The sequence below is a fragment of the Sapajus apella genome, unplaced genomic scaffold, assembly GCF_009761245.1.
Source record: "Sapajus apella isolate SASKATOON/1434 unplaced genomic scaffold, GSC_monkey_1.0 scaffold36, whole genome shotgun sequence".
Taxonomy (NCBI): Eukaryota; Metazoa; Chordata; class Mammalia; order Primates; family Cebidae; genus Sapajus; species Sapajus apella.
Genome location: NW_022436976.1, coordinates 34,466,411 through 34,491,409, shown reverse-complemented (window position 1 = coordinate 34,491,409; position 24,999 = coordinate 34,466,411). Strand labels below are relative to the sequence as shown.

At 38.8% G+C, this 24,999-nt stretch overlaps 1 protein-coding gene and 1 pseudogene across 8 annotated transcripts in view; one reads left to right on the top strand and one right to left on the bottom strand.

The window, feature by feature from the left end:
- Positions 1-1,592: 1,592 nt before the first annotated feature.
- EPS15 (epidermal growth factor receptor pathway substrate 15) overlaps positions 1,593-24,999 on the bottom strand; it is a 177,109-nt gene continuing 153,702 nt past the window's right edge. For 6 of the 8 annotated variants that reach the window (XM_032297051.1, XM_032297049.1, XM_032297055.1 and 3 more), the window contains 4 exons: positions 11,619-11,695; positions 10,446-10,611; positions 7,759-7,946; positions 1,593-4,048 (listed from right to left, as the gene is read on the bottom strand). In XM_032297051.1, the coding sequence (XP_032152942.1) occupies positions 3,902-4,048; positions 7,759-7,946; positions 10,446-10,611; positions 11,619-11,695 (578 nt within the window). In that variant the 3' untranslated portion in view covers positions 1,593-3,901. Of the gene's footprint in view, positions 4,049-7,758; positions 7,947-8,697; positions 8,832-10,445; positions 10,612-11,618; positions 11,696-24,999 lie in introns of those variants that run through there. The other 2 variants (XM_032297057.1, XM_032297056.1) reach the window with 2 other exon arrangements.
- LOC116564065 lies at positions 18,612-20,127 on the top strand (annotated as a pseudogene).

Below are 24,999 nucleotides of genomic sequence, written 5' to 3'. Positions count from 1 at the left end.
ATTCCAGCTCTGCCACTTATTAGCTGCATAACTGTGGCCTACTTTGGGTTCCTCTTCTATAAAATTGAGAAGATAAGAGTACCTATACCTTTCATGGTTACTATGTGAAGATTAAAGAAACTAATAGTAAAGCACTTAGGATCATGCCTGGAGCTTAATAAATATTATTTATTATTATTATTATTTATCATGTACTGTTCCTACCATGGCTTATAAGTTAAAATTTTTTCACACAAAATAAAGCATGGTAAATTGTAAAGAGTATGAGACAGACCAGGGTTCAGTTCCTGGCTCATCTTCTCATCAGCTGGATAATCTGAAGCACATTATTTTAACATTTTTAAGCCTCAGTTTCTCCATTTCTAAAATAGGGGACAACAATATCTACTACTTAGGGGTATTGTGAAGAGTAAACAAGAAAACACGCATAAAATGCCTAGTAGAGTGCTTCACATATAATGTACATTCAACAACCAACAGCTATTTTCGTATTAGTAATATTGTGATTGAATTTGCTTATTTAAAAATAAATATTTAAAAGCCATCAGAGCTAAATCCTTTAGAACAATCCTGTAAGTACTATGATATACATTAGATGAGGAAAATGAGATTCAGGGAGGCTAAATAACTTTCTCAAAGTCATCTTTACATTACATCCTCACAAATGGCAGAAAAGAGATTCAGTCCCAGTACTGTATGAATTTATTAGAACACAGTGCCTTCCAAAAGTCCATGTCATGATTTTTTGTTTTTTGAGACAGAGTCTTGCTCTGTTGCCTAGGTTGGAGTGCAGCGGTGCAATCCTGGCTTTTTGCAGCCTCAATCTCCTGGGCTCAAGAAATCCTCCTACCTCAGTAGCTGGGACTACAGGTACACACCACCACACCTGGCTAATTTTTGTATTTTTTTGTAGAGACAGGGTCTTGCCATGTTTCCCAGGCTGGTCTCAAACTCCTGGGCTCAAGTGATCCTCCCACTTCAGCTTCCGAAAGGGCTGGGATTACAGGCATGAGCCACTGTGCCCAGCTTCAAATTCTTTTTGTTTTTTATTTTTTGAGACAGTCTCACTCTGTCACTTAGGGTGGAGTGCAGTGGCGCAATATCCGCTCACTGCAACCTCCACCTCCCGGGTTCAAGTGATTCTCCTGCCTCAGCCTCCTGAGTAGCTGGGACTACAGGCATGAGCCACTACACTCGCCTAATTTTTTTTGTATTTTTAGTAGAGACAGGGTTTCACTATTTTGGCCAGGTTGTTCTTGAACTCCTGATCTCAGGTGATCCACCCACCTTCACCTCCCAAAGTGCTAAATTACAGGTGTGGGCCACCACACCTGGCCTACAAATTCTTATTCAACAAGTATATATAAAGCCACATATGTTTCAGGCACTGTCTTTACGCATTAACATTTCCTTTCTTTCATAAAAGCAGGACATGATAACCAAAAATAATCGTTTACATTTATTATTCCATACCAGATGCTGTCCCAAACCCTTTACACATATTCATCTGTGCTGATTGTATATACCTCCTCCTCCTTGGACACAGCATGGACATAATCAGATAACCATGCAAAACTCCACTGCAAATTGGATATATGGATAGTATTCTTTATTGTTACTTAAAGTTTATTGTTCTCATAATTACAGGCTATAACTTAGAAGTTTGAAACTTTAAGAGAAAATTCTATAAAGAGAGCTCAAATAAACATGAATCAGTATGTAGAAGATGTTTAAAACTTTGTAAGTAGTGCCACTTAGCTCTTGGCAATACTTATCTGTCCCTTTTAAACACAGGCCCTGGAGCCAGAGTCAACAACATAAAATATCACAAATGACTCTAAGACATTCATCCTACACAAGCAAGCACATAGATATAGATATATATTTATATAATATTTACATACTTTAATATTATATTGGTCCATTGAGCATACATATTTTAACAAAAGAAAAAATCTATGTAATCCAGTTAAACATACATAAGATTAGAATACTTGTATTACATTGAAAGTTGGTGTTTATAAGTTATAGATATTTAATATTTTCGAGTGTTTTAATTAAAAAAATTTTTTTAAAGCATTTCAAACATTTGCTTATTTTCCCAGTGCAAAAGGTTGTTCAAGTCAACTTACCTTTATCGTAAGGAGTAGGAGGAAGAAAACAAACAAAAATGCCACTTATCACAACTCCCAATAATTCCCAGTCAATTTTTGCAGAAAATCCTTAGGACACTGGATTCATTCATCAAAATTAAAGCCCTGTAATTAAGATTCAGCCCTTGCTTCATATGTATGACTTTTATGCAGATATGTTTCTATTTACAAAGGTGGAAAAAAGTTAACAGTGCAAGATAGTGGTTTAAAGTTTTAAACTGTAGGAGTCCAATTGTGTAATGGAAAGAAAAGAAAACAAGCACCATTTCAACAAGGAATGAATTGGATATTTCAGAATTTATTTATAGGCTAGGCAATAAGTTACTCAGATTAACACAGATCAATATCACCTTGACTTGGCGACCCAGAGAATTCTAATTAGTTTTTAGGTGCATTTTTCTTTATCTTGGTATTCAATACATCATCTAAGTCAGTAACCACATTAAACAAAATTAAAATGACAAATTACCGCTCACTTCACAGTCTATTTCAAATCAGCTTGTCCACTAGGTCAGTTTTACAGGAGATGGTCTTTTAACATGTGAAGAGTTTTGATAATCTAGCAGGTATCTTCTCTCCCAATTAAACAAACAAGATTTTTTTTTTTGCTAGCTTGACAATTTTATAGGTGAAAAACATGAAGTAAATAAACTAAACCACAAAGATGGACAAAAAGCAATATGATATGATACACATCATTTTTTCTATTTGTATTCAGTGAAAGTTTTTACATTTCAAGTAAATGAGCCTTCATTAAAGAAAAACAAATATGTGTGAAAACTTAAAGTACCTTCCAGTTCTAGCCTGCTGAAGTTTCTTTTGCAAAAGTACAAAAATAAACCTATTAAGAACTGAACAGGACAGGGCCACGGCAAAGGCAGAATGGCCGCCACGGTAAGATTTTTACTTGCTTTATGTTGATAGGTATATTTTAGGTGATACATTTTCTCCACTATATAACACTTAAAATGAACATTTTCTTACAAACTTTATTTGTAAGAAACTGATTTTTATTAATTAGCAAACACACCAAGAGGTATCTGTTGATCTAAAATTCTTTAAATCCAGATAAATATTTTTTAAAATTTATTTCACAGATGAGACTTTAATGTTTTTAGTTAGGAAAAGATAGAATCTGAGACTATAATGGTTTGATTGAAAGCGTCCCTTTTCCATAGTGGAGCCAATCTGTGCAAAATATTTTTCTTTGTCTCTAAAAAAACAAATTAAGTAGTATTTTTACTATAAGGAAATTTTAAAATGCACTTTAGACAATTTGCACCAATCATAAAAGAAATAGGATATTCTTGCCCTTAACCTCACTCAACCATTCAAATCAAGGGAGAATACTGCAAACTTTTAGAACCCCACTAGCTATCATCAGAATAACTACAGAACAAGGGTGGTGCAGGGTAAAACTATTTCTCTATATTCCAGAAGGCAGAAGCTTGGGTGCTTTAGCTTTACAAGTAAAATAGCACAGGCAGCAAAAGCTCACAGTAAATGTATGCCAGAACAGGGGCCTAAGTGAAGGTGAATTTGATTGGGTTATGGCTTTTATAAGAAAAAAAAAAAAAAAAAAGATGAATCTATAATAAAGAAAAAAAATCCTAAAATTTTGTCACATTTACAGGAATATCAAACCTTTTGTATTCCCATGCTCACAGGTAGTTTTGATACATGTTGCAAATAGTTTCAGTATTCAGGAAGAAGAGTACTATATTGTTGACAAAGAACAAGGGAATTCTTCATGCTTCTGATATCTCAGATTTACTGAGTGCAATAGCCAGTTCTAAGTCTTCTTGTTCTTGCTGATTCAGTCGGGCAAGCCTCTGCTCTTCCTCTTTCTCACTTTCCCTCTTGGCCCATTCGATCATATCTTCCTCAGAGGGATACTGCCATTTAAAAGATTGATGAACAAATGAATAAATAAATGAGTGAATCAAATAAAAAGATGGAAAAATAGTTTTTACAAAAGGACATTAACTTGTTTCACCTGAAGGGCTCTGGAAATAGTCTGGTTACTTGTTAATTCTTTTTTTTTCCTGAAAACATGTTTAACATTAACCAGTTATTAAACTGTAGTTTAATTTAAAAAATTATAAAACTGAAGTTTAATTTAAAAAATTAATGTAAAAAATTTATAAAACTGTAGTTTAATTTAAAAAATTAATTCAGTCTACAGATAGAAAGTCTACAAAAGTAAATGTTAAAATATCAGTAGGCTGGACATGGTGGCTCATGCCTGTAATCCCAGCACTTGGGAGGTTGAGGCAGGTGGATCAATCACCTGAGGTCAGGAGTTCGAGACCAGCCTGGCCAACATGACAAAACCCCATCTCAACTAAATTAGCCAGGCATGGTGGCAGTGCCTGTAATCCCAGCTACTTAGGATGCTGAGACACAAGAATCACTTGAACCCAGGAGGCGGAGGTTGCAGTGAGCCAAGATCGCACCACTACACACCAGCCTGGGTGAGAGTGAAATTCCATCTCAACAACAGCAACTATATATATCTATAAATAGATATATATTATCACTAAAAAAAGTAGAAATGCTTATAGTAGATTAGAAGATTTAAAAACAGGAGAGGGCTAGCTTTTTTGATCTAATGTAATGTAAAACATTTACCACTTCAACTTTGCTGAAACCCTCACACAATAAATCATTTTTAACCTAATCACACTGGTAGTTTCTTAGCCCTTAATGTGTAGAAAAGCTAAGAAGAAGAAAAAAGAAAGAAAGAAAGAAAGCTGATTTTGCTATACATATCAAAGTATTGGGTATACTAAGCAAGACATGATATGAACCTAATATATATACATTTTTTTCCTTTGGAGATGGAGCTTCCCTCCTGTTGTTCAGACTGGAGCGCAACGGGGCAATCTTGGTTCACTGCAACCTCCACCTCCTGGGTTCAAGTGATTCTCCTTCCTTAGCCTCCTGAGTAGCTGGAATTACAGGCATGTACCACCATGCCTGGCTAAATTTGTATTTTTAGTAGAGACGAGGTTTCTCCATGTTGGTCAGACTGGTCTCGAACTCCTGACCTCAGGTGATCCACCCACCTCGGCCTCCTAAGAACTTAATCATATTTTATAAAAAGCATTTTGAGCCAGGCATGGTAGCTGACATCTGTAATCCCAGTACTTTGGGAGGCCAAAGCAGGCCAATTGCTTGAGCTCAGAAGTTCAAGAAGTTCATCTTGGCAACATGGCAAAATGCTGTCTTTACAAAAAAAATTAGCCAGGTGTGGTGATGCATGTCTGTAGTCCCAGCTACTTGGGAGGATCACCTGAGCCTGAGAAGTTGAGCCTGCAGTGATCTGTGATCATGCCACTGCTCTCCAGCCAGGGCAACGGAGCCAAAAAAAAAAAAAAAAAAAAAAATTTTTAAAATTTTTCCCAGGCTTTCAGAACTTTTAGACCAGTCTAAATAAAATCTTAATACCCATAATTATTATGTTGGGGAAATATTCTATCTACCCTACACAGCAACCTTGGCAAATACTAAATTAAAAATTCTAATTGGTTTCAAAGTTTTGTCATGTAGGGAAATCCTTCATAAAAGGATGAAATAAAATAACTGTTAGGCTTTTGAAAATGGTAGTTTTTTCCCTAGGGAATTAAGCAAAACTTTGAAACATGTAACACTCAACACATCTTTCACAATGAAAAAAGAAGATGCTTTTATTATAAGCTGCCGTTTATTATATCACATTGAGATTTTTGGAGCAGAATGCCTCAGCTGTTGTTCAAGACTCCTTCCAACCAGATTTTCTTTTTTTTTTAGACACTGTCTTGTTCTGTCGCCCAGCCTTGAGGGCAGTGGCACTATCTAAGCTCACTGCAACCTCTGCCTCTGGGGCTCAAGTGATCTGCCCACCTTGGCCTCCCAAACTGCTGGGATTACAGGTGTGACCCACCGTGTCTGGCCCCAACCAGATTTTGACTTGCTAAAGCGATATTTAAGATATTAGATGACACAAACTACCAGGGAGTTATTTTACACTAAGAGAATTAAAACCTAAAAAGGCTAATTTTTGATTCTCTACTTTAAACAAATCAAATTCCATCTAATGAAAGTTAAGTCAATATAATTCTGACACTCCATTTTTACAATATTCAAAATATTGATTCCTATTTTGTTCCTTCATATTTGAGAGGAGCTGCCGGAACTTAGAGTACAGATTCAAAAGCTAGGGAGCTCAGCTGTCTTAGTTGCATGAGGATTGTTTTCTTTTTTTTTTTTTTTTGAGACAGGGCCTGGCTCTGTCACCCAGGCTGGAGTGCAGTAGCATGATCACAGCTCACTGCAACCTCCACCACCTCAGTCCCCCAAGTAGCTGGGACTACAGGTGCATGCCACCACACCCACCTAATTTTTGTATATTTTGTAGAGATAGGGTTTCACCATGTTGCCCAGGCTGGTCTTGAACTCCTGAGCTCAAGCAATCCACCCACTTTGGCCTCTTAAAATACTGGGATTACAGGTGTGAGCCACGATACCCAGCCTGCATGCAGATTCTTGACAACCTCCTAACTAGAAACACCTGTAGAATTAAAGCAACTGGTTGAATGACCAAATGCTATATTGAGGAGGTAACTATCAGGCAGGGTTACCTGGCCATTAGATCTCCTATTTCAAAAATCATCTCAAGGATGTAAGGTGATAAATGGAAGAAAATTCCTGTTTTATAGACCAGGCAGTGATAATGAAGGTCATTTTGCCTGAAAAAACGGGGAAACTGAAACTCTGTTATCCAGTCTAAGCATTTTGTTAAAAGATAATTTGTTTTTACTGACTAATGATGGAATATATGACAGTGCTTTATATCCCTTTAGACTGATACCCCATGGTTGGTTGCCCCATTTCCGTGATTTTATAGGCCCTGCTTAAGCTGTTATCATGGCACCCTTCCATTGTTTCTAATGATCTTCCTATTTTAGACATCTCTGAAAGAACGCAGAATAAACATACGAGAGGTTAGTGAATTAGAGCCCTCCAAATAATGAAAGATTGTTTAGATCCTGACAATCATTTATTTATTTATTTCATAAAACTGGCATTTACATTTTTTAAAAGCCACTATATAATAGTTTTACTTTCTATTCAAAGAATCCCTGGCCCTATCCTCTCATATAATATTTGCTGACTGGTCTCCAGAAATCATTAAAACTTTATACACAAACACACATACATAGCTGCAAATATACAAACTTATTACTAGCATTATTCATCTAATGGGCAGACAGCAATGACTAATTGTTCATTAAGTCACCATCATCCATAATCATCCACAAAATAATAACTGTTAGGATTTTACTTACATTACCAAGACTAAGAGAAAGATTTACAAAAAATTTGTATATATGACAAGAACCAGGACTACTAAAATCATTTGTGCAACAAAACAACCGTAGAACCGTCAAAGCAGGATCAAACAGAGGTTTTACTTGGGGGAAGAATGAAATATCATTTTTACTATCTTTGCAAATTTAGTCAAAATGATGCAAACTTGGTAGACTCCAAAATAATCTTTGAAAACTCTTTAAAGTGTAAATGGAATGATTTTTTCCCCAAACAGCTCTTTCAGAGTACTTACAGCAGTGAAATTGGCAAAATTGCTTGGATCAGCCTCTTTATTGGTAGTGGTAGTAGCAGAAGTAGTGAACTGATCACAAAACATTTCAGGATCTTTTTCTTTGGGGCTATCATTGCCTGGGAAAGGCTGAAATGGATCATTCAGTTTAAAGGGATCAGAAGAATCCAATTTGTTGATGGATCTTTTCCCTGGATCAAAATCATTACAATTAACTCAACCAGTAAATACAGCAAATACAAGCACACAAGAACATGTACACAGATAGCATTAACATACTGTGGGTGGAGGATAATTGAGTACCCAAAACACATTCTTAATATTGTCTTAAATGGCTATACCAATGATCTGTCCTCAAATTCTTCACACACTATCTCTCAAATACATTCCAGCTATGCGCAGCTAATAAAAAAAAAATAGCAAAGCAAGGATGGGCCAGGAATCATATTTTTGTCCAGAGATTGAATCCTACCCTTCCCTGGCCACACCCAAGTAGCATGTTTCCAAGAAGAGAGAGAGAGGAATGGATTAAACAGAAGGAAAATAATAAAGAATAAAGACAGAAGTGGCCTGTCTCTGTTACAACCCTCAGCCTGATAACAGTTATCCACTAGTGGCAATAAGAGCAAATGACCTCTGAAAAATGACAAAATTCTTCTAATTTTTCTCTGGTTCTACATACAATACCTGGGAGCATAAAATTTTAAATTACGTTAGTAAAACCCTGCCAACTTTTTGTCATACACTGTATTTCAAAATGAAGAAAAAAATGTTTTGAAGCCCAGGACCTAAATCTGTGTGATTGTTGATCAACTAATCTCTGACCAAACAATAGTATCCTGTCCTGCTAGTCACTCATTAATTCATTACTATTTTCAAACAAGTTCTCTAACTTTAAGTCTTACTTAAACTTAGTACTTCTTGAAGAAAAGATAATAAAAATAGGGGTCAAAATATCTTCAAATATATTTTTTTCCTAAAATGCATTAAGCTGGTAATAGCAATCGTAACAACAGATTCCATCATTGTAGCTGCTTAAAAAGATGCTCAGATCTCAATGGATCCTTCCAATAATCCTGTGAAAGTAGACAAAATTAGAATTACTGCCACCATTTAACAGCCAAGGCTCAGATAAATGAAATTATACGCTTAAGATCACAGTTAGGGAACATCCAGAAACAGAACCTAGATTTTTAGATTCCCAGTCCAGCGCTCTTTCCAACAAACCACTCTTTTCCTTAATTTTCTTATAATGATATACAAGCACTTTGCTGAAGATTCTTAAGATTTAATAAATGCACTAGTATATTATTTTGCTTAAGATTTAAAAAAAACAACCTCACTATTGGCATCATACAGGTGTAAAAACTTAAATGTGCAAATTAACCGTTACTTATTTTTAAATACATTCTGACAACCTCACTTCTAGAAATATATGATATAAGCTACTTTTCCTTAGAATCACTTAACTCATTTACCTGATTTTCCAACAGATTATCGGGTATTTACAATTATACATAAAATTGTTTCAGTCGAAGAAAAATATTATCTGTCTAAGACCACGGAAAGGTTATGATGAAAAGGGAGTATTAATCTATAACTACTGAGACTGAAAATTTCCCAAGGAATGAGGTATGATTTTTAAAAAAATGTACTAAAATGTGTCTTCTGACATAATAGCCCAACAGCACTACAACTACTTATGGAATTATCCTTTTAGCCACTTATTATGACCTAAAAACAAAACAAACTTTCTTTTGTATAATGCTAAACATATACATACACACACATACTAAATATACATACAACAAACAAAAATAAGAGAAAAAAAATCGCTATTATAAAAGAGTCTTGGCCAGGAGTGGTGGGTCACACCTGTAATCCTAGCACCTTGGGAGGCCAAGGTGGGCAGATCACTTGAGGTCAGGAGTTTGAGACCAGCTTGGCCAACATGGTGAAACCCCATCTCTACTAAAAATACAAAAATTAGCTGGGTATGGTGGCTCATGCTTGTAATCCCAGCCACTCGGGAGGCTGAGGCAGGTGAATTGCTTGAACCCGGAAGGCGGAGGTTGCAGTGAGCCGAGATTGTGCCACTGCACTCCAGCCTGGGCAACAGAGCAAGACTGTCTCAAACAAACAAAAAAAAGGAGTCTTTTAAGTTAGCTAAAATACCATTTTCCTTCAAGAAAACCAGTATTTTGTTTTAAATCACTATTTTGCTGAATTCTGGATACTAAAGAGGCCATATATTCTCATATTAAAGGATTTAAGGAAGACTTTACACTTTATGGGAAAGGGACTTTGAAACAATCTTCTCTTAAATAAATTATAATTAAAACACCAAAGTGCAGGAAACTGCTATTCAAATTGATAATAGGTTTCCAAAAGGCAAAGAAATTTTCCTTAACACTTTTCCTTTTCCATTTATTGCCTCTCTGAAATGATTAAGTGAAAAAAAAAAAAAGGTCTTGGCTGAAAGAAAGGTCTTGGCTCATGAAAGTTATACATGCTAACCTCTTTAGGGGTACGTCTGCAATTCTGCAGTTAGGTCAGAATGAAAGACAGCAACAGGCTTCTGCATATGTTTGACTTGTTTCATTTAAAGCCCTTTATATAAGTTCTGCACAGTACTTTTCAGAAAGAGAAAATCTATGTAGTTGACTGAAGAAAAGTACCAACTCTCATACCAGGTGGTGGTGGGCAGGGTCTTGTTGGAGTTCCGATCTTCGGTGGCAGTGCTGGGGGTTCATCTTCACTTTTGACCGATGTTTCCTCAAATACATTTTTTGTAATCACTACATTGCTGACAGAGCTCGATGTGGCTGAACTAAAAGGGTCTTCATTGTTGTTGACCTTTGTTTTAAAAAAAATGGTTACACATGGCTACACCAAGCAAACTGTGGTGGTCATGTAGCATTTAGAATAATAATTTAAGTATTATATAATTTTATTTATTTTGGTTCTGAGACCACTGACTAAATTTAACCTTTGCATTCAGGCTCCAATGGGAGAAATTTTTTTTAAAAAAGTTATTCTATATAAGTAGTGATTCTAACATCACTACTTATTAAGATTAACAGATAAACCAAAAAAACTAAATCTAGATTAAAGGTTTGTCAAGCTTCAGGAAATATTCAATGCAAAACCACCTGAGGTTTAACAATAGTTGCATATTGTGGGGGGCTAGAGAGTGGACTGTATTAAATAGCACCCCTCGTCTCTATCCACTAGATATGAGTAGCATCTCTTACTCAGTTGTGAAAAACAAAAAGGTCTCTAGATATTGCCAAATGTTCCTCTGGTGGCAAAATAACCCTCAGCTGAGAACCAAGGAACCAATGATATGGACAATTTGACATAGAATCTAATCCTCCTTTTCTCTTAGCCTCCATCAATACCACAGCTACCCTGCAAAATAAGCAGTGGACATTTAGTACTGGACTTTGTGTATTAATTACCTTACTACTGACCCTAACAACCTCAGAAAATAAAATCAAGTAACTGATACAGACAGGACGAAATGAACACACATATTTTACAGCTATTGACCCAGACAGTCAACAAAGGGAAAATGTGGTTCAATTGGGAGAAACATGTTTAAAAAGACAAGACTAAATATGAAGCTGCTGAGCAAACATGTCAATAGAAAACTATAATTACCTCTACCATCAATACAGTCTAGTTATATAAAGAAATATGTCTACTTTATGTTATTTTTCATTTCTATCTGAAATCAACATTTGCTGTGATATACTGAAATCAAGCTGCAACTTTGTGAGAGGACTATGTAATCAAAGGGACGATTCTCTTTTGGTGGAAATACAGTATGTTTTCCCTTCCCATTAGTTACAGTAGATTACCTTTGACAATGTGCTGAAGTCAGCAAATCCATCTCCAAATGATTCATTCCCAAAAACAGAAGCAAAGGGGTCAGTGGCTAAAATGAATAAAGAAAATATATGAAATAGAACAGTAAGACATCAATTTCTTTTCTTTTTTTCTTTTTTTAGACAGTATCTCAATCTGTCACCCAGGCAGGAGAGCAGTGATGCGATCATGGCTCACTGAAGCCTCAATCTTCCAGGCTCAAGTGATCTTCCCATCTCAGCCTTCTGAATAGCTGGAACTATGGACATGCGCCACCATGCCTGACTAATTTTTGTATTTTTTTGTAGAGATGGGGTTTTGCCACATTGTCCAGACTGGTCTCAAACTCCTGGGTTCAAGTGATCCTCCTGCCTCAGCCTCCCAGAGTGCTGGAATTATAGGCATGAGCCACCAAATCCAGCCAAGACATGAGATTTCATGTTTTCTTTTGGTTAATAACATTCATACAGTTGAAAACATACAGTCTCAAATATTAATGCCTGAATTTATGACTGATACCCACAAAGAGAGAGTGTATATTGATAACCCCACAAGATGTATTCCTTTGTATAAATCAACTGAAGAATGATTTATAGGGAAAGTAATAGCAAAAAAAATAGGTAAAGTAATACCTAGATGATTTATAGGTTAGGCTTTGGAACACATGTCAAATAATATAGCTCCTATGAACTTAAATTACTGCTAATAAAAACATCAAGAAGTACAAAAAACTAATATAATTTCATTAATGCCAAATTTCACACTCACACTTCAAGGCCCATTTCAACTGCTACCTCATCAACAAAGCCTGGAGTAACAGGTGTTACTACTTGCCACACCAAGCAGTGATATTTTCCTTCTCTGCTGCACTAATGGCATTCTAGTTTGTACCATGGTTACCTGTAATTAATCACCCTTATTAGCTGGTAAATTCCTTGAAAACAGGGAATAAGTCCTATCCAAAGAAGAATGGACAGTCAACAAACATTTGTTGATCATATACCAAGTCTGAGAAAAAAATACAATTCCTACGCTTGAAAAAGTTCACAGTCTAGTAACAGATATATAAACAAATAATAATAAAACAGTCTTAATATGGGTTATGAGAGAGGTATGAAAAACCTGTAGTGAGAGTCACTAACTGCCTGGGTAAATCTGGAAACGGAGCAAAAGAAGGCATTACATTTAGCTTTTAAATAAAATCTTTTGAATTAAGAAATGGAATTTACGGCTACCAGGCATAAGGAACAGTAACTACAAAAGTATATTTAACCAGCCAGGTGTGACAGCTCACACCTGTAATCCCAGCACTTTGGGAACCATAGGTGAGTGGATCACTTGAGGCCACGAGTTTGAGACCAGCCTGGCCAACATGGTGAAACACTATCTCTATTCAAAATAGAAAAAATTAGCTAGGTGTGGTGATACGCACCTGCAATACCAACTACTTGGGAGGCTGAGGCAGGAGAATCACTGGAACCTGGGAGGCGGAGGTTGCAGTGAGCCGAGATTGTGCCACTGCACTTCAGCCTGGGCAACAGAGTGTGACTCTGTCTCAAAAAAAAAAAAAAAAAAAAAAAAGTATATTTAACCAGTGTTTCACAGGCATGAATAGCTGTTTCTTCCATCACATTGCACTTACCAAGTAAACTAACACTTTCATCTGGAATGAATGATCGACTCTGAGATAGGCTTCACCTATTCAGGCGTTAAGGGCTACCAATAACATCAAAGAATGTTTCTAGGAATTGCTGCCTGATATAGAAGATGGAAAGAAACAAAGCAAAGAGTTGGAAAGGAAGGTGAGGAAATAAGTGCAAAAGAGAAGGCAAGACAAAGAGGCATAGAAAAGTTCTCCTCAGGCTGGGCGTGGTGGCTCACACTTGTAATCTCAGCACTTGGGGAGGCTGAGGCAGGCGGATCACCTGAGGTCAGGAGTTCAAGGTTAGCCTGGCCAACATGGTGAAACCCTGTCTCTACTAAAAAAAACTACAGAAATTAGATGAGCGTGGTGGCGCATGTCTGTAATCTCAGCTACTCCAAGGGCTGAGGCAGGAGAATAGCTTGAACCTGGAAGGTGGAGGCTGCAGTGAGCTGAGATTGCACCACTGGACTCCAGCCTGGGTGACAGAGCAAGACACCATCTCAAAAAAAAGAGTTATCCTCAAACTATTATTAAAACCAAAGTGTGCCCACCCACCTATTTGAATGTGTAAAGTGTGCCCATATTTCTAAAAATGTGAATATCCTGGACATAAAAAGAAGAGAGGCAAAGAAGATACAGTATTTTTGTTTGCTTTGTCACCAAACATTTTGTCACCAAGACAGCAGTAGACAAGGGGTAGCCTAAAGTGGGAAAAAGGAGTGGGTGGAAGCATAGAAAAACCAGGCCTTTAAGGATACACCAGCAACTCTGATCCTGAAGAGCATGTTGAGAGGTTCAGAGTTACAGGAAATCCGACAACTCTAGCTGTAAAAGAGCCTTTTCATTGATACATATCTGCTGAGTCCTCAGCCTAGGGACCAGCCTCATCGTAGGTACTGTTTCAAGGTTTCCCTGCTTTCTCTCCTTTTCCTGTTATTTTTCTTTTCTTTTTCTTTTTTGGAGATAGAATCTTACTGTGTCACCCAGGTTGGAGTGCAGTCGCACAATCTCGGCTCACTGCAATCTCTGTCTCCCAGGTTCAAGCGATTCTCGTACTTCAGCCTCCCAAGTAGCTGGGACTACAGGTGTGTGCCACCACACCCAGCTAATTCTTTCTTTGTGTTCACCATGTTGGCCAAGCCGGTCTCAAACTTCTAACCTCAAGTGATCTGCCAGCTTCAGCCCCCCAAAGTGCTGATGGCTACCGTGCCTGGCCTGTTATTTCTGATGCTGAGGTAACTGAGGCACAGCCTGAGTGGGGTGAAGATGCTCTCCCTGACTGAAAATTTGCTTCATGCCTTTTCTGTCCTGTCCCACAGCCTTTACAAGTCACATATGTGCAATAGCCTGAGTTAGGTCAGATGACTGGAATATGTTGAAGCATATATTGTAAACAAAATTAATTTTAAAAAATGACACTTCTAGAATACATAGTATCTTACCAAAGAGTTTTTTCTACACTTTCCTCATAAATGACCTATTTAGCACTAGTCTAAACACTGGGGAAAGAACAAATCTTAGAAGAATGACAAGTAACTTTCTCAGATACTGATCCTGGTTGATAAGAGACAGAGGCCTGTTCAGAAAGTGGAAGGACTCACTGAGTTGAACTTGTTCAGATCATGCATGAGACAACTGCTGGGGGGAGTTCCAGAAATACTTTTAGAGAAAACATGCAGGTGCCTTTCTTCCTCTTAGTGCACAACAGGAGCTACAAGCCAGCAGAACCAGGCTTTAGACACAAACATGACCTCATTAGTACCGCTTCCTCCCCAAGAATAAAGGTAATGAACACTCTGGAAAAATATATAAAAGTATAATTAAAAAATTATCCCTAAATCTCACTATCGGGAAAAACCCCTATGAATATTTCAGCATACTTCTTTAACAGCCTTTATTCCTAGTATTTTTTGCTTACATATTTGAGATCATACTATGCTGATATGGGTTTTTTGTGAAGGTGTGCATGATAATGCCACATTTTAGATATATCACTTTTTATACCTTACCCTGATTTAATCACAGTACTCATCAGTACTTGACATGTATTTGTTTATTGCCTATCTTTCTCATACAAACTCTGTGAAGACAGGAACTTTGTTTTGTTGACAGCTGTATCCTCAAGGCCTAGCACAAGGTCTGGAAAGTAGGAGATGCTCATATTTGTTGAAAATATGCAAAGAAAAAAGGGACAGAAACTGTCTATTAAGAATCTGCCCAGGCCGGGCGCGGTGGCTCACGCCTGTAATCCCAGCACTTTGGGAGGCCGAGGCGGGTGGATCACAAGGTCAAGAGATCGAGACCATCCTGGTCAACATGGTGAAACCCCGTCTCTACTAAAAATACAAAAAATTAGCTGGGCATGGTGGTGCGTGCCTGTAATCCCAGCTACTCAGGAGGCTGAGGCAGGAGAATTGCCTGAACCCAGGAGGCAGAGGTTGCGGTGAGCCGAGATCGCGCCATTGCACTCCAGCCTGGGTAACAAGAGCGAAACTCCGTCTCAAAAAAAAAAAAAAAAAAAAGAATCTGCCCAACAAATATCATAACATTTCTTAGCACAACCAGCTGAATAACAAGGAATAAGGGAAACCAATTTTAAGGTTCACAAATAATTCCCTGAAAAACAGCTATTTACCAGAAATCCTGACATGTGCCACGTTAACTGTTGTGGTCAACAATAGACTACATACATGACGATGGTCCAATAAGATTATAATTGGGCTAAAAATTTCATATCACCTAATGACTTCATAGCCATCGTAATATCCACAGTCCAATATATTACTAATATGTTTGTGGTGATGCTGGTGTAAACAAACCTATTGTGTTGCCAGTTGTATCAAAGTATAGCACACGCAATCATGCACAGTACACAATGCAGGTTGAGTATCCTTTATCTGAAATGCTTGGGAGGAGGGTTTTGGATTTCAGATTTTTACAGATTTTGGTATATTTGCACTGTATATGCTTATAAATTGAGTACGCCAAATCAAAAAATCTGAAACTCAAAATGCTCCAATGAGCATTTCTTTGAAGCATCATATCAGTGCTCAAAAAGGTTTGGCTTTTCTTTTTTTTTTTTTGAGACAGAGTCTCGCTCTGTTGCCCAGGCTGGAGTGCAAAGGCACCATCTCAACTCACCGCAATCTCTGCCTCCTGAGTTCAAGCAATTTCCTGCCTCAGCCTCCTGAGTAGTAGCCGGGACTACAGGCACACACCACCATGCCCAGCTAATTTTTGTATTTTTAGTAGAGGCAGGGTTTCACCATGTTGGTCAGGCTGGTCTCAAACTCCTGATCTCATGATCTGCCCGCCTTGGTCTCTCAAAGTGCCTGGATTACAGGCATGAGCCACTACACCGGCCCAAGGTTTAGATTTTCAAATTTTAGATTTTTCAGACTTGGAATGCTCAACCCGTATTTGATAACAATAATAAACAACTATGTTACTGGTTTACATATTTACTATACTATACTTTTAAGCACTATTTTATTATTATTTTGTGTGTGTGTTTTTAAGAGACAAAGTCTCACTCTGTTGCCCAGGCTGGAGTGCAGTGGTGTGATCTCTGTTCACTACAACTTCCATCTCCCAGGTTCAAGCGATTCTCCTGCCTCAGCCTCTTTAGTAGCCGGGATTACACCACCGTGCCTAATTTTTGTACTTTTAGTAAACAGACAAGGTTCCACCATGTTGGCTAGGGTGGTCTTGAACTCCTGACCTTAGGTGATCCACCCACTTTGGCCTCCCAAAGTGCTGAGATTACAGGCTTGAGCCACTGCACCTGGCCTATTTTGTTTTTGTTTTCTTTTTTGAGATGGAGTCTCCTTCTGATGTCCAGGATGGAGTGCAGTGGCACGATCTTGACTCACTGCAACCTCCGCCCCCCGGGTTCAAGCGATTCTCATGCCTCAGCCTCCTGAGTAGCTGGCATTACAGGCATGCACCACCATGCCCAGCTAATTTTTTTGTATTTTTTTTAGTAGAGATGGGGTTTCACCATGTTGGCCAGGCTGGTCTTGAACTCCTGAACCCAGGTGATCGGCCCACTTTGGCTTCCCAAAGTGCTTGGAGTACAAGTGTGAGCCACCGTGCCTGGCCAATCATTACTTTAGAGTGTACACCTTCTACTTATACAAAAAATAAGTTAACTGTAAAACAGCCTCAGGCAGGACCTTTAGGAGGTATACCAGAAGAAGCATTGTTATCATAAGAGATGAAAGCTCCATGTGTTTGTCCCCAAAGACCTTCCAGTGGGACAAGATGTGGATGTGGAAGCCAGTGATATTGATGCTCCTGATCCTGTGTAGGCCGAGGCTCATGTGTGTGTTTGTGTCTCACCTTTTTTTTCTTCTTTTTTTCTCTTTTGCATCTTACTTTTAAGAAAAAAGTTAAAAAAAATTTTTTTTAAGTAGGAAAAGTTTAGTTATAATAAAGAAAATATTTTTGTACAGCTGTATAGTGTTTTAGGCTAAGGGTTTATCATAAGAGTCAAAAAGTATAAAAAATTTTTAAAGTTTTACAAAGTAAAAAAGTTACAGTAAGATAATGTTAATTTATTATTGAAGAAAAATATTTTTAAAATAAATTTAGTGTAGTGTAAGTGTACAGAGTTTATAAAGTTTACAACAGTGTACACAATGATGTTCTGGGCCTTCACATTCACTCATTACTTGACTTACTGACTTACCCAGAGCAACTTCCAGCCCTGCAAACTCCATTTATGATAAGTGCCCTGTACAGGTGTACAATTTCTATCTTCTATATTGAATTTTTACTGTATGTTTTGATACATAAATACTTACCATTGTGTTTCAACTACCCACAGTATTCAGTATAGTATTCAAGGCTGTATAAGTTTGTAGCCTGGGAGCAATAGGCTATATGCCACATAGCCTAGGTGTGTAGTACGCTATACCATCTAGGTTTGTGTCAGTACACTTTCTGATATTCCCCTAACCACACATTTCTCACAACATTTTCCTATCATTAAGCAATGCATGACTATAAATTCATACCTGCCCATGCACACACATTTTTTTCATTAAAAAATTAAGTGGTCTTGGCCAGGCGTTGTGGCTCACGCCTATAATCTCAGCACTTTGGGAGGCTGAGGCGGGCAGATCATGGGATCAGGAGATCGAGACCATCCTGGCCATGGTGAAACCCTATCTCTACTAAAATACAAAAAATTAGCCGGGCGTGGTGGCGCATGCCTGTAGTCCCAGCTACTCAGGAGGCTGAGGCAGGGGAATCACTTGAAACCGGGAGACAGAGGTTGCAGTGAGCCGAGATCATGCCACTGCACTCCAGCCTGGTGAAAGAGCAAGACTCCTTCTCAAAACAAAAACAAAAACAAAAAAAACTAAGTGGTCTTCACAGGAGTTGCTGCCACTGCTGGAGATTGTGGGTTGCAGGGAGCTAGAGCTAGTGGGTGGCATGTGTCAAGATGCCAGAGCTGGCAGTGCAGAAGGCAGTGGTCTACCCTCCATTACTGCTCAGTGGATCATTTCAACCGAATCAGCAAGGTTGGAAATCAAAGTGTACTGTTGGTGTGCTTTTGGGGTCATGGCAGACAAAAGTACTTGTATCCACCACCAACAGTTCTGGAGTCCCTTTTGATGAAGACGACAAAGATAATTCTGTCTGGTTTTTAGACCATGATTACTTGGAAAACATGTATGGAATGTTTACAAAAATCAGTGCCAGAGAAACAATAGTTGGGTAGTACCACACAAGCTCTAAACTACACAAGAATGACATTGCCATCGATGAACTCATGAAAAGACACTATCCTAACTCAGTATTGGTATTACTGACATGAAACAAAGGACCTGGGGCTTCCCACAGAAGCATATATTTCAATGAGAGAAGTCCATGACGATGGAAGTCCAACCTCAAAAACATTTGAGCATGCCACTAGTGAAACTGGAGCAGAGGAAGTTGAGGCAGCTGGAGTTGAACACTTGTTACAAGACATCAAAGACACTACAGTGGACAGTCTTTCCCAGCTGATCACAAAGAGGTCCATGGTTTGAGGAGACTGAACTCCAACCTTCTAGATATCAGGAGCTAACGGGAAAAAGTAGCCACAGGCAAGCTGCCCATTAACCACCAGATCAATAGCTGCAGGATGTCTTCAACCTGCTGCCAGACATCAGCCTGTGGCAGTTTGTCAAGCCCTTTAACCTGAAGACCAACAACCAAATGGTGGTGGGGTACTCTGTCTCCCTGATGCATTCCACAGTTGCCCTGCACAACTTCATCGACAATAAGATTGCTAATCAGGGCCGGGCGTGGTGGCTCACACCTGTAATCCCAGCACTTTGGGAGGCCGAGGCGGGTGGCTCTTGAGTTCAAGAGATCGAGACCATCCTGGCCAACATGGTGAAACCCCATCTCTACTAAAAATACAAAAATTAGCTGTGCGTGGTGGTGTGTGCCTGTAGTTCCAGCTACTTGGGAGGCCGAGGCAGGAGAATTGCTTGAACCTGGGAGGCAGAGGTTGCGGTGAGCCAAGATCGCGCCACTGCACTCTGGCCTGGCGACAGAGTGAGACTCAATCTCAAAAAAAAAAAAAAAAAAAAAAAAAAAAGATTGCCAATCAGGATGTAGAGAATAAAGAAGGGCAGGAAACAGAAGGGAGCAAAAAGGACAGAAAAGATGACAAAGAAAAATAAAGATAAGGGAAAGAGTGATGTGAAAAAAGAAAAGAAAAAAGAGAAAAAGATGTAGCTTTTAAAATTTGTAAATTAAAATCTTATAAACTAAATCAGTATGTCACTAGAAGACTCTTGTTAAAAAGCTCTCCTGATTAGAGTTCTATGCCTCTGGTCACTCTTGAATGGATAGAGGGACTGATCTCGAACCTAAACTACAGTGTTAGCTACTATGAACTGAGGATATGATATAGCTCAGGCTTCAGACTGTAAGAGAAAAATGAGGAGATTACAACATAACATTTTTGGTACTCCTCATTCTTCTATCTACAAAACCAGGAATTAAATTTTCCCTATCCTGAAAGATTCACTGGGTCTGCTTCTGGTCTCATGAGGACTGCTAAATGGAATGCATGAATTTCATATGTTCTCTGCCTCATAACACCTTGAGTTCTGACCCTTCTAAACTCTGCTGAGAATAATGCATCATGTTTTGGGCCTACAGTTCGGGCATCCTCAGATTTGGGATCCAGCTCCATATATTGTTTACCTTCAAAGACGCAATTAAATGGCTTGAGGTCAGGAGTTTGAGACCAGCCTGTCCAACATGGTGAAACCTTGTCTCTACTAAAAATACAAAAATTAGCTGGGTGTGGTGATGCACACGCCTGCAATCCCAGCTAGTCGGGAGGTTGAGGCAAGAGAATCGCTTGAATCTGAGAGATAGAGGTTGCAGTAAGCCGAGATCGTGCCACTGCATTCCAGCCTGGGTGAACAGAGTAAGGCTCCAACTCCAAAAAAAAAAAAAAAAAAAAAAAAAAAAAAATTAGGTGGACTTGAAGGACAGTAATGGCCTGTGGTTTTTGGAAATGCTGAAAATTAAGAAAAGAAATATGAAAGACAGCAGAGGATAAGTAAATATATGAACATATATATGTTTACTCTGAGTCATTGCCTGTAAAAAGGAAAACCTACTGGGTATTTTACTCCTACTGGAGTCAAAGATGCTCTAGGGAGATCATGAGCTCCCTTCTATATCCTCAGGATGTTATAAAACTTTAATTACACAGTTAGAAAGTTCTACATTTTCTGTCAGGAGTTAGTAAAATATTCCACACAAAAACATTTCTGGCACTTAAACTAATCTCACCTACAATAAAATGGAAAAATAATTTTTGTAAAGTATATGTAAAAAGTAAGTGTCCTGGTTGGGTGCAGTGGCTCACGCCTGTAATCCTAGTACCTTGGGAGGCTGAGGCAGGTGGATTACCTGAGTTTAAGAGTTTGAGACCAGCCTGACCAACATGGCGAAATCCTAAAAATACAAAAATTTGCCAGGTGTGGTGGCAGATGCCTGTAATCCCAGCTACTCAGGAGGCTGAGGCAGGAGAATCACTTGAACACAGGAGGCAGAGGTTGCAGTCAGCCAAGATCATGTCATTGCATTCCAGCCTGGGCGACAGCAAGACTCCATGTCAAAACAAACAACAACAAAAAAGTAAGTACCCTGCCAAACGAGGAGGTGGTTCATACCTATAATTCTGGCACTTTGGGAGGCTGAGGCACGTGGATCACCTGAGGTCAGGAGTTTGAGACCAGCCTGACCAACGTCTTTACTAAAAATATAAAAATTAGCTGATCCTTGTAGCACACACCTGTAATCCCAGCTACTTAGGAGGTTGAGGGAGGGGAATCGCTTGAACCCTGGAGGCGAAGGTTGCAGTGAGCCTAGATTGTGCCACTGCACTCCAGCCCAGGTGACAAGAGTGAAACTGTCTCAGAAAAAAAAAAAAAGTAAGTATCCTAAATTTGCTTTCCTTAGTTTTCTTTCACAGTCTACAATGTGTCTATCTACCAGAAGCAAATGCTAACAACAAGATCCCAATGTGAGGCCAAGTATGTAACATATCTTTTTTTTTTTTTTTTTTTTGAGATGGAGTCTCTCTGTTGCCCAGGCTGGACTGCAGTGGTGCAATCTTGGCTCACTACAACCTCCATCTCCCAGTTTCAGGAGATTCTTCTGCTTCAGCTGCCCAGGAAGTTGGGATTACAGGTGTGTGCCACCATGCCCAGCTAATTTTTGTATTTTTAGTAGAGACAGTGTTTCATGATGCTGGCCAGGCTGTTCTTGAACTTGTGCCCTCCTCAGCCTCTGAAAGTGCTGGAATTACAGGTGCGAGTCACCTTGCCTGGCCATAAAATATTTAATATATTTATTTTTTAAAAAATATACTTTATCCTTATCAAAACAACTATATTTTAGAGGTAGGAGTAGAGTTACATATCAATTAACATCTATGAACAAAAATTTACTGGTATTTAAAAAAATTTTGAACGCTTACAATTCCCCTATTCTGTATGATCAATCTTTTTGCCTATTGGAATTCTACCTAGTGGAAGGAAATAATAAGGGCATAAGGATGGCAGTAAGGTGGGTAAATGTCTTGCATTTGTGACTTGGGTACGTGATATCACCTCTCACAGTCTCAGTAGTTTCCAGATGTTGGGATTGTATGAATAAGTAAACTAATTAAATACATTAAAAACCTACATACATATCTCTTTTTCCTCACATAAAGTTTAAAAGACATTTAGGAACCACTAGAATCTACATAATAACAACTAATCCCCCTTCTCCATATCCTCATAATTAAAAGTTTTTACGTCAAGTGGAATTACATTTAAGAAGACAATGTAGGAAAAAACTTTATGTTATTGTAACTAAAAACAAAACAAGCAAACCAACAAACATAAATAAGGGGAGAACAGATTTGCCAACTTAATCATAGGAACTAAAAAAAAAAAAAAAAAGTCCATCCTTCATTTCACAAACAAAAGGATTTTAAAAACAAGGAAAACAAACTTAGCAAGTGCTGATACAGAAGTTGCAGCAAGTTATCCAGAAGTCTAGCTTAGATAACTCATCTATAAAGGCAGCTACACTAAACAATAGATTTTCAATGTAAACAACAGTCTTCTACTGGAAGAAAATGTCATCTACGATTGTCATAGCTAAAGGGAGAAGTCAATGTCTGGCTTCAAAGCATCAAAGGACAAGCTGACTCTCCTAAGAGGTTAATGCAGCTATGGCTACTTTTAAGTTGAAGCCAGTGCTCACTGACCATTCTGAAAATCCTCATGAAGTAAGCTAAATTGACTGTAGATAAAATAACAAAGCCTGGATGACAGTACACCTGTTTATAGTATGTTTTACTGAGTATTTTAAACCCACTGTTGGGACCCACTGCTCAGATAAGGTTTCTTTCAAAATGCTCCTGCTCGGTTGGGCGTGGTGGTTCACGTCTGTAATCCCACCAGTTTCGGTGGCCAAGGCAGGCAGATCATTTGAGGTCAGGAGTTCGAGACCAGTGTGGCCAGCATGGTGAAACCCTGCCTCTACTAAAAATACAAAAATTGGCTGAGTGTGGTGGCATGTGCCTGTAGTCCCAGCTACTTGTGAGGCTGAGGCAGGAGAAATGCTTGAACCTCAGAGGCGGTGGTTGCAGTGAGCTGAGATCGTACCACTATACACCAAGATGGGAGACTGTCTCAAAACAAACAAAACCCCAAGAAACCCCTACTTATTGACCTAAGTCAAGTCACACAAAGCTCTGATTGAGATGTGTAAGGAGATGAATGCTGTTTTCATGCCTCTAACACAACATCCATTCTTGCAGCCAGGGAGTAATTCTTGCAAATCAAGGAGTAATTTTGACTTTCTAGTCTTATTATTTAAGAAATGCACTTTATAAGGCTATAGCTGCCATAGACAGTCATTCTTCTGATGGATTTAGGCAAAGTCATTGAAAACCTCTTAGAAAGGATTTACCATTCCAGATGCTATTAAGAACAGTGTGACTTGGGGCGTGTGTGGTGGCTCACACCTGTAATTCCAGCACTTTGGGAGGCTGAGGTGGGTGGACTGCCTGAGGTCAGGAGTTCAAGACCAGCCTGGCCAACATAGTGAAACCCCGTCTCTACTAAAAATACAAAAAATTAGCTGGGCCTGGTGGTGGGTGCCTGTAACCCTAGCTACTCTACAGGCTGAGGCAGGAGAATTGCTTGAACCCAGGAGATGGAGGTTGCAGTGAGCCAAGGTTGCACCATTGCATTCCAGCCTGGTCAACAAGAGCAAAACTGTCTCAAAAAAAAAAAAAAAAAAAAGAACAGTGTGACTCACAGAAGGAGGTGAAAACAGCAACAGTAACAGGATTTTGAAAGAAGTTGCATCCAACCCTTATGGATGACTGATGCATTCAAGACTTCAGTGGAGGACGTAACTGCAGATGTGGTACAAATATTAAGGGAACTTGAATTAGAAGTGGAGCCTGAAGATGTGACTGAATTGTTGAAATCTCATGATAAAACTGGAACCAAAGAGGAGTTGCTTCTACAGATAAGCAAAGAAAGTGATTTCTTGAGATAGAATGTACTCCTGATGAAGATGCCGTGAACACTGTTGAAATGAGAACAATGGATTTAGAGGATTAACATAAACTTAGTTCAGAAAGCAGTGGCAGGATATGAAAGGATTGATACCAATTTTAAAAGAATATCTCGTGTAGGTAAAAGGCTACCGAACAGCATCACATGCTAAGAGAAATTGTACAGTAAAGGAAGAGTAAATTTATGTGGCAAATGTCAATGTTATTTTAAGAAATTGCCACAGGCACCCCAACCTTCAGCAGCTAACATGTTGATCAGTCAGTAGCCACCAATATCGAGGCAAGATCCTCCACCAGCAAGAAGGTTACAATTTGTTGAAGGCTCAGATGATCATTAGCATTTTAGCTTTTTTTTGAGACGGAGTTTCGCTCTTGTTGCCCAGGCTGGAGTGCAATGGCACGATCTTGGCTCACTGCAACCTCCGCCTCCCAGGTTCAAGTGATTCTCTTGCCTCAGCCTCCTGAGTAGCTGAAATTATAGGCACCCAACACTATGCTAGGCTAATTTTTTGTATTTTTAGCAGAGACGGGGTTTCACCATGTTGGCCAGGCTGGTCTTGAACTCCTAACTTCAGGTGATCCACCTGCCCCAGCCTCCTAAAGTGCTAGGATTACAGGCGTGAGC